General features: G+C 65.6%; 3 protein-coding genes across 3 annotated transcripts in view; 2 read left to right on the top strand and 1 right to left on the bottom strand.

The window, feature by feature from the left end:
* Positions 1–2020: 2020 nt before the first annotated feature.
* On the bottom strand, positions 2021–4366 carry EMIHUDRAFT_456031 (hypothetical protein). Its single transcript, XM_005785036.1, has 8 exons — positions 4362–4366; positions 3879–4288; positions 3617–3671; positions 3378–3541; positions 3193–3309; positions 3008–3102; positions 2538–2757; positions 2021–2387 (listed from the first exon to the last, which is right to left on the bottom strand). Exons 5-8 carry the CDS (start codon positions 3207–3209, stop codon positions 2141–2143), a joined length of 579 nt encoding a protein of 192 aa, XP_005785093.1. The 5' UTR covers positions 3210–3309; positions 3378–3541; positions 3617–3671; positions 3879–4288; positions 4362–4366; the 3' UTR covers positions 2021–2140.
* A 244-nt stretch (positions 4367–4610) lies between these two features.
* Positions 4611–5040, top strand: EMIHUDRAFT_230666 (hypothetical protein; the record flags this gene model as incomplete). Its single annotated transcript, XM_005785035.1, has 2 exons — positions 4611–4832; positions 4900–5040. The coding sequence occupies 2 exons, from the start codon at positions 4611–4613 to the stop codon at positions 5038–5040; spliced, it is 363 nt and encodes a 120-aa protein (XP_005785092.1).
* A 4146-nt stretch (positions 5041–9186) lies between these two features.
* Positions 9187–9799, top strand: part of EMIHUDRAFT_467966 (hypothetical protein) — a gene marked incomplete at its 5' end in the record, with an annotated part of 4502 nt that continues 3889 nt past the window's right edge. Inside the window, one exon of the mRNA XM_005785034.1 lies at positions 9187–9259. Within this exon, the coding sequence (XP_005785091.1) occupies positions 9187–9259 (73 nt within the window). The remainder of the gene's footprint in view (positions 9260–9799) is intronic.

The raw sequence follows: 9799 nt of genomic DNA, 5'->3' as shown, positions 1-9799 counted from the left end.
TCAAGGTATCACCTTCGGCAAAGAGTTGGCCCCCGGGCTCCAGGGTATCCGCAGGGCCGCAGGCTTTTATGGAGGCTCCAAAGTAATCATGGGTCGGATGGCGATCGCCTGTGCCCGGCAAAAGATCAAGTCAGGCCTCAACGGGCATCGGGCCGGAGATGTGTGGAGGCAGGCGGGAAGGGCTCGCGCACGCCCGATGCTGAGCAGGCGCTTTCGCGTGTCGGCCGGCCAGGACGCGGGAGGTGCAGCAAGATTGGGGAGGGGTGGCGAGGGCGGCCTGCAGACAGCTAGAGCTTTGCTCGCAGAGGGCCGAACGGCGTGTCCGGAGGCACAAGAGCAGCATGTTGATGATGTACGTGATGCTGATGCTGATGCTGCTGGTGGTGGTGGTGACGATGACGATGATGACGATGATGACGATGGTGATGATCATCATCGCGGCGACGTGCCGGATCGCGTCGCGGTACATGCTCTCGGCGCCTCCGACGACCGCTCCGCCACGACGGGGGGGGTGTGTGTTTGTGCTGTCGGTGGAGAGGTGTATGCTACGAGTGGAGGGGCGCAGGCGCTCACGAGCAGCGTCGATGCACCTGCGAGGGAAGGATCGGGGGAAGATATCCCGGGTAATCTCCCTCGCTGATTGCAAGAGTGCTCTCTCTGATTGCAGCACTCGCCGGGCCATCAAGAGGGAAGAGAAAGGGGGGCTCGGGGGGAAGGGGGGTCAAGAGGGCCGCACCTACTCACAGCGGACGCAGCTTGAGGCCCAGCACGCAAGAGGCCGCGGCGATCCCCTTCGCCCACGTTGTTTTGGATCTGCGAGCGCGCGGGCGACGGCTCGTATGGCGGGAGCGGTGCGGGAGCGGCGGGTTTGCGAGCAGCAGGCGTCGCGGGGGTACTGGGCGTGCAGCTCGCGGCGCCCATTGGTGGCGTGGTGCGGCGGGGCGAGCGCGAGAGGGAGCGGAAAAACCTGGACTCACGAACACAAAAACCTGAGCGCGAGGGGGGGTTGAGTGCAGCTCCACCGACGGAGCTCTCACCCTAGGTGTTGAATACAAATACATGAATTCACAGAGAGGTCTCCCAGGAGCCTGAAGACTGTATTCAAAAAGGCGCGCAGCGCCGGAACACATACGGAATACATGCGGCGCGGAGCGCCGCGGAGCACCTCTAGCTAGTTGTGCAGGCGCGGAGCGCGCGGAAGCGCGCGGAAGCGCGCAGCGAGCGCGCGGCGCGGAGAGCGCGCGGAGCGCGCTAGCGCGCGCGGAGCGCGGGCAGAGGGCGGCCACTAGACCATCAGGTCCTCCTCGTTGTCCGAGTTGTTCTCCTCCGAGTCCGAGTCGCAGCGCTCGACGCGCGGAAATTCTTTTTTCTTGGAATACAAGGGTTGTATTCATGAATTCAAGATTTCTGGCCTTGAATACGTATTTTCCTGAATTTTTCTGCGCTCCGCGAGGTATTCAACACCTAGGGCTCTCACACGGCTCGATCAAAAAGAGCGCCTTCGGTACTACTCTCTCGAGGTCTCGCTGATCTTTTCCATCAACCCCCCGACGGCGAAGGGGCAGGGGCAGCAGCATTCCTGAGATTGCGTGTCGTCGATGTTTGTGTTTCGGTCACGGACCTAAGTGCCTCGCCTTCCTCGCAGGAGTAGCATAGGCGGCTCCGGTGGCCTTGTTTTGAGAAGAAAATACGTCCTATGGCGCTATGCGCTGGTCTGTGAGAGGTTGAGGTGCGAGCCCTGGAGGCCCTGGGGATGGGGGGAGACTACCCGCGGGCCTAGAAGGCCCGCGCGCAGGGGGGTGGGGCATTGAGACCGGTCATGAATGAGTGCGCGACACGCATGTTGTTGCGAGCAGCGTTGTTGATGTTCTGCGCGTCGCCACAGACGGCGGCGCGCGAGAGCTGTTGCGAGTGGTGCTGGCGACGAAGCCCCGGGCGCTGCCGGAGGCTGTGCCGTAGTCGGTGCGGTCGACGGCGCTCGGGCTGCCGACCTCTCACACTGTGGGGGTTCTCAGCCACCTCGATGTGTACTTTCGATCTTAACGCCCTGTGGGTCTTTTGGGGGGCCGTAAAAACGGCGCGGCCGGGCCGTACGGGGCCTGGACCGAAACGACAGAGCCCCCGTTCCCACCCTCACCCCCTACCCCCCGCCCCACACTGCGCCAAAAGTGGTCCCGGACCCCTCTGCTGCACGCGTGTTCGGGCTGCCGGGGGCCGCGTTCCGCGCGGAAAAAGCCGCACGACAGCCCCTCTGGCTCGACGCCGCGGAGCCTTCACCCCTCGGATCCCGTGCGCAGCCGCGTTGCCGCTGCGGGTGCCGGTGGGGGCCTCTTAGCCCTTCGGGTCGGGGCGTCCGTCGCCGCTGGCTGGCGGTGGTCGGGCCGCTCCTGCGGCGGTTGGCGGCGGTGTGGTCTGGGTTGCTGGCGGGGGTGGGGCTCGCGGTGCGGGCCGAGTCGGGGGGCGTTGTCGCGGGGGCGTGGGCGGCCGTGCGGCGGCCGAGGCTCGTGAACGGGGGGGGGAGGGCGGGAGGGCTGCGCCTCTCTCCCGCGCGGAGTCCTCTCCGTGGTCGGCCTGATGGCGCGGGCGCGGCGGGCGGTGGGGGCGGGGCTCGCGGCGTTGGGGGGGCCGCCGCGCGCCTTCGAGCTCGGCCCTGCCGGGCGGCCCCGGGCTCTCGGAGGGCGCCTCCCAGGGTATCGTGACGCAGGGCACACGAGCGGCGGCTCTCTCCCCCGAACGTTCCTTCCGATAGTCCTCTACCTGTGGGAGGCGACGGGTGCAGAGGGATAAGACACGTCGCTTTGAAGACGGCGCTGTGCTCTCGCGGGCGGTCTGGGCGGGCCGTCATGGGGCACCGCCGCTCGCCTCTGAGCGAGGCGCGACGCCGGGCACGAGAGGCGCGAGCTTACGCGTAGAGGCTGCCGTGTCGGGGGTGCCCATCCGGTCACATGTGTGTCGCGCAGATGGACGGCTGGGCTAGAATTGAGGGGTTTTGGGGGGCGCCGCGCGCCGGGAATATCGTCGCTCTCGTCGGCCGTGCCGGTCGCGTCGATAGTTCCCACCCCCAGGATCGAGATTCCGGCGCCAGTTTGCCGGCAGATCGGCCTGAAGGCGGTGTTTGGGGCGCTGTGAATAGGATCCGGGTGCGGCGGGCGGGAAGGGCGGGCGGTGGCGCTAAGAGAGGGCGCCGCGTGCCTCTTAGACGTCGCCATCCGGCGAATCGCAACGCCCCAAGCGCGGAGCTGCACGGGTGCTGCCGCTGCGCGCGCGAGCGGGGCCTCTCTCCGACGCAGTGTCCCCCCGATGGTCAACCTGCGGGCACGGGCGCGGCGGGCGTCACGTTGAGGGGGGAGATGGGGAGGCAGAGGTGGGCGGCGCACCTCGGCAACCCCACCGCAAGGGACAGGGTACGAGCAGTTTGCCGGCCTGTCCAAGCCGTGTCCCAAGCCCGCGACGCCGCCGGGTGCACCGTCACGCCGGCAGGCGGGGTGAGGTGCAGCCGCGAGCGTGTCGCTGAGGCGCGCGCACCATCTGCCAAAGAGCCCTGTCGGTGGGGCGGGCGAGGAGCAGCTGTGAGAGCGGCACCAGGCCCCAGCGACTACGAGTAGTCGCGACACACCTCGTCACCGTCGCCTCCGCCAGTGCTTCAGCCTCGCGCGCGGCTCGCTGAATGCCTGCACGCGAGGGGCGCGCAAGGCATTGAGCGCGCGGAAAACTGTCCCACGCAGTGGGCGTCGCGAGCTGCGGTCGCCAAGCAAGACGTGCGTGGGCGCGGGCTATGTGGCGATGAGATGCCGGCCGGACTTGGCCGATGGGCGTGGCGGGATGGCGATCGGCGCGGCGGTGCGGAGCGCCCCGGGCTGAAGCATTAGTCGTCAAACCTACATACACCTCCACGAGCAGCAGGTGAGCAAACTGCTCAAACGGATGCGACTTGACGCGCAGCGCCGAGTGCTCCGCGAGAGAGAGGACCACCTCCTTGTCCGTCGGTAGGTGCGCCTTGCGCATCGAGTTGACCACCCACGTAAAGAGCTGATCGAAGGTGACAACTGGCTGCATCGCTGGCGGCTTGTTCGACGGCCACGCCACCGTTGCCATCAGTTGGGAGTCCTCAGGCACTCCCTTCGTCTCCAGTGTGCGGCTTGCATTAGGCAGCCTCTCTCGCACGAGCGACGTGCCGTAGACCGCCTCTGCCACTTCTGCCACCGCAAACACAGCCTCGCTCGGCTGCGCCTGCAAGTTGGTGACGGATTGGATGTTGGAAGGGAAGTGCACGTGCAGCGACGCGTCGCTGCCGTGCAGTGATGGGAAGAGTCGCCATGACGGCGTGCAGCTCCTGTGAATACTAATAGCCAACTGGGAACAGCATCTCACTTCGGCTCTCCGCAAGTGGTCACAGACAGTTCTCGATGGATGATACGCCGAGGCACCGCGGCCCGACGGCTCTCGCGCGCGGCCTGGCAGCCCTCGAGACGGCCGACCTCACCGGCGGCGACACGGCCGAGCCGGCGACCGTGGCGCGAGGCTCGCGTCGCCGAACGAGAGTCGACGGTCCTGGCAGAGGCAGAGGGCGTCGTCCCCAGCGAGTCGACCCGAATCGACGGCTGTTCACGATGACCGACTCGAACGGCTACCAGCAGCACATCGTGAAGGTCGCCGTGCCGCTGCATGACGACCCGGAGCACAAGCTCCGGTACTGCGCTGCCCACCCGCCGGCGCCCGACACGAAGCTGCAGCTGGTGGCCGGCGCGAGCGCGTGCTCAGCGCAGGCGTGCGAGTGCAGGCTGGACTACCTGAAGCTCGCCGCCGCCGCTGGGCTCTCCGCGCGTGAGGAGGTGAGGCCAGTGCCCCGCAGGCTGCCCACACACCATGCCGCACTCGCTCACACACAATGAGCTATAGGCGCGCAGGCTGGTCCAAAAATGCCGCAAGACGCTGAAGACGGAGGCGGCGGCGCGCAAGACGGAGGAGGCCGACGCCGAGAACGACGAGAACGACGAGAACGCGTCCTCGAGCCAAGGCTCGATGGCGGATGGGTGGTAGTGCGAAACCGAAAGGCGAGGGGACGACCGCAGACTTCACACCAAAACGTTCCACTGTGGGCGGGGGTGGGACAGTCCCGTGACTGGCATTGCCGTTCTTCGGAAACGTGGACACGTGCGCTCGCGTTTTGTGAGAAGACGAAAAAAGAAACACACGCAGCGCGACCTCCGACGCGGGGCGGACCGGAAGCCCGAGATCCGTGTCTATGTCCATGTCCATGTCCATGTCCATGTGACGCGGGTCGCGGCGCGTCGCCTCTCGTCACAGTCTCGACACGCGATCTCGACCCGGGGTGTGAGTTGAGCCAGCGATCAGCACCACAAGCCACCACAAGCCACACCCCGACTACCCTGTGACCACATCATGTTGAGCCTCGCAGCACACTGCCAGCGGCGCACGCGGCGCAGTGGAGAGGTGCGTGCGAGGCTGGTGCGCTGCCCGCGCGGCGCTCCACCGGTCGCAGCGCGCCAGCCTCGCCCGCCTCGCCATGCCAGCAGCCGGGCGCGCGCGGGAGAGGTGCAGAGCTGGCGCGTGGCGGGTCATGGTCGCCGAGATCTGGACGCGCAGGACCGCCCGGACGGCGAGGCTCGAGCGAGCGCCTGTGTGGAGGTCGAACGGCGTGCGGGAGGGCGGTGGGCCGCGAGAGAGTCGCGCAGCCCCGCGTGCGTGGACCTGTGGCGCTTCGGGTGGCGTATCGGGCCGTCAGAGGCAGAAATACTATACGAGAACAGCGAGTACAAAGTCAAGGTCAACTCGCACATTGGAGGGGCGTTCAGACCGACAAACGGAGTGTCACAAGGAGGCCCGCTATCCCCCATTCTGTACCTCTTGGTGATACAGAGCTTCCTCTCCCTCATCAGCACAACCGACACTCTCCAGGGAGTGGAAATTCCCGGGACGGGAGGCGACGACCAACTGCGCCACACCCTAAAAGTGCTAGGGTTCGCCGACGATTTGATCATATTCCTACGAAACACCGGCCAGCTCAATGAATTCAAACGACTGCTAAATATCTACGAGGACGGGTCGGGCGCGCTGAACTCATGGTCTAAGACTTTTGGCATGAGGGTCGGGTCGCTCCGGGACTCGACCGTCCTGCCGCAGGGGTGGGAGGAGGGACGCGACATCAACACAACGAGCCCGCTCATCCGATATCTCGGCATTTTCCTCGGCGCCCCAGAGAGGATAGCCCGCAAATGGGAGGAGACTGTGACGGCGAAGATGGAGAAGCGGTATGAGCGATGGGTGGGAAGAGGCATGCCTCGCTCAAGACGGGGCCGAAATATAATCATCAAGAACCACGTGCAGTCCTGTGCGTGGTACCTAGTGCAGTCGCAGACGCCGCCCAACCTACCCCAAATGCTCGAGAAATGGCAGCGGTACGCGTGGAATTTCTTTGAGGCGCCGGCAAATGCGGAGGGCCTGCACCAGGCACGCCGTCACGCGGTAAAACGCGAGACGCTCATCCAAGAGCGCCCCGAGGGCGGACAACACTGCCAGGACATCGAGATATTCACACGCAGCTTATACCAGCGCCACGTGAGCCGCCTGGTCACGCCGTCGTCACACAAAGGCGTGAATATAGTGGCATCCTACGTCAATCAAGCATACGGGCACCTCCGCATGGGGCGACGACTCTTCCACTCCTCGTGCGATTTTCTCAATCTCCCCGAGACGATGCCCGCCTACTGGCGCATCGCACTCAAGACGCATGGCACTCTGAGAGGACTAGTACCGTACGATGGTGACGACGCCGCACAGAAAGACCACACGCCTGAAGTCACGTACCGACAGGCAAGGGCGGGCGTACCGAGGACAGTGCGAGTGGGGGGGCTTTGGTCGATCGGGCGCGTGTTAATGGAGCCGCTATTCTACAACCCACACCTGTCGGGCTGGTGGGGCGCAGCGGTACTCGACAGCCCGGACTGGGAGCGACTGGCGAGAGACAAAAAACCGAAACCCAAACTCTGCCGGTGGACCAATGAAAGAGAGGAAGACGCACGGGAGGTCTACGAGCGATCGGTGCGATTCGCAGAGGTCGGGGTAACACACGTAGTGCACCTCCTTGGCGGGGACGGCCTGCCAATGGCCTGGCGCGAGTTTAGGAGAAGCTGCCACCCAAACCCGCCCTGCGACCAACACGAATACAGCCGATTAATTGAAAGCCTGCCAGAGGCGTGGCTAGCCACCCTCCGAGGCGCCGTTCTCAATCGCCCTCGCCCAATAGATTGGCAGGAATGCGTGCGGACGAGCGAGCTGCCTGGAAATGCATGGACATGCATGAATGATGACGGGCAGGGCAGGCGATGGGTCGCACCCACACAAGGTGAGGCGCCGGTCTTCGAATGGATGGAAACCGGAGAGCTCAGGGTCCGATATCATTGGGTGATGAATGACGGAGGAGATAAGTGTTTGGGAGGGTATGGATTCACTAGTCGTTGGAGATAGCCGTATGATCACGCGCGCGTGCAGGCGAACAGGGTCAGGGAGGCACCTTTGCGACGCCGCGAATCCAATCGATCTGCGCGCACGGCGGTAGAGCGAGGGTCGAGTCGATCGGCGTCCAGATATCGTGCTGCAGGTACTGAAACGGCGCCTCAGGGTCGCAGCGGCTCTTGTGATGCGCGTCGCGAACCAGTGGCGTGACGTTCTGAAGGCGGCGTAGCTGGCATTCGATGGACTTGTAGCTGCGGGCACCGACTCGGATCTCGTTGATCTTCGCGCCGTTCTGGTACGAGTGCAACAGGAGGCGGTCCTCGTCGAGAGTCCACGGAGTGAACTTTGAGTTCACCGGCACGTTTTTTCGCGCGTGAAGCTGCACGAGAGCGTCCTCGACCCACGGCTGCAGGCTTACCTCGGTGCTGTTCAGCTGCGTCTCGCTCATTTCTTGCTCCTCGCACCTTCCGCACATCAGTAAGGAAAGCTCGTCGATACCGGCGAGACCTTTCAGCACATTATGCCACCGAAGCTGAACTGCACGCGACTTTTTTGCAGCTGGTGGAAATGGCCACTGCTGTGCCACCTTGGGCAATGAGATTTTGTCGCGGACATGGCGTAATAGCACGTAAGCGTCCATCTCAGGGCGCCACGGGCTGGCGCTGTGCTTCGATCGGCCGGATGCGTGGACGGCCATGAGGCTGCAACGCAGAGCATCGGGAAGAGGTGAGATGTAGTCTTCTTGCACCACTGGGTCGGACGAGAAGGGACCGCCGTTCATGGCAGCGAGAGCGTAGAAGAGCAACCTGTGCATCGCCAGCACAGAGCCAGCACGTGCCTCGAATCGGTCAGGGGATCGTGGCGGCGATCGATGGACACGTCCATGTCCCCTCGACGGCGAACTCGAGAGAGAGAGAGAGAGAGAGAGAGAGAGACGGTCCGCAGCGTGGCGTGCGCGGCGCTGAGCGCCGCTCTGCGAGCGCCTCTGCGCCTGCACTGCATGTCTCTGTTGCTGCTGGTGGTGGTGGTGCTGCTGCTGCTGGTGCCGATGCTGCTGCTGGCGCGGCGCGGCTGTGCGACTGGGCTCGACGCGCGCGTCGCGAGCGTCTGACGCGGCGGGCGGCGTCGGGCAGGTGCGCTTCTCTCTCGGGTGGTGGTGGTGCTGCTGCTGCTGCTGCTGGTGGTGCAGATGCTGCTGCTGGTGCGGCGCGGCTCTCCGACGCGACTCGATGCGCGCGTCGCGGCTATCTGACGCGGCGGGCGGCGTCGCGGGCGGCAGCGGTGGCGGCTCGCGGGTGGAGGTGGAGGCTGGAGGCTGTGGCGGACCTTTCACTACTTGCTGGAGATGTTGAGGCGGCGGTGGCTAGGGGACCATCGCGGGGAGCTGCGCGTCCGGAGGGCGAGCTGTGCAGATCCGGATGGCTTCACCTTCGTTGAGCAGCTCAACCCTCTGGGGAGTGAGTCGCCGACGCCGGTGTCGAGAGAGAGAGAGAGAGAGAAACCGCCAATGGCCGTTATCCGTTAGTGCGGACGTCGCCGCGGCTCGCCTCTGCCGCGGCGGCTGCTGCGCGCACGCGGCGGCGCCGCTCTCTCGCGAGACGGCTGGCGACGCGGCTCGCCGCCGACGTACGGTGCGCTCGTCCGACGGTCCGCAGCGTGGCGTGCGCGGCGCTGAGCGCCGCTCTGCGAGCGCCTCTGCGCCTGCACTGCATGTCTCTGTTGCTGCTGGTGGTGGTGGTGCTGCTGCTGCTGGTGCCGATGCTGCTGCTGGCGCGGCGCGGCTGTGCGACTGGGCTCGACGCGCGCGTCGCGAGCGTCTGACGCGGCGGGCGGCGTCGGGCAGGTGCGCTTCTCTCTCGGGTGGTGGTGGTGGTGCTGCTGCTGCTGCTGGTGGTGCAGATGCTGCTGCTGGTGCGGCGCGGCTCTCCGACGCGACTCGATGCGCGCGTCGCGGCTATCTGACGCGGCGGGCGGCGTCGCGGGCGGCAGCGGTGGCGGCTCGCGGGTGGAGGTGGAGGCTGGAGGCTGTGGCGGACCTTTCACTACTTGCTGGAGATGTTGAGGCGGCGGTGGCTAGGGGACCATCGCGGGGAGCTGCGCGTCCGGAGGGCGAGCTGTGCAGATCCGGATGGCTTCACCTTCGTTGAGCAGCTCAACCCTCTGGGGAGTGAGTCGCCGACGCCGGTGTCTTGACACCCAACACTCTACCTTAGCTCCTGAGGGGCGCGTGGTTCTAACCGGGCCTTTTTGCCGCCCGGTTTTTTTGCGCGAAGAATTTCCACCCTCTCGCCGGCGCGCCTGCCGCGTTCTCCACGCGCCCGGT

This window comes from Emiliania huxleyi, assembly GCF_000372725.1.
Source record: "Emiliania huxleyi CCMP1516 chromosome Unknown EMIHUscaffold_165, whole genome shotgun sequence".
NCBI lineage: Eukaryota > Haptophyta > Isochrysidales > Noelaerhabdaceae > Emiliania > Emiliania huxleyi.
This window is presented reverse-complemented; position numbering and strand designations above follow the sequence as displayed.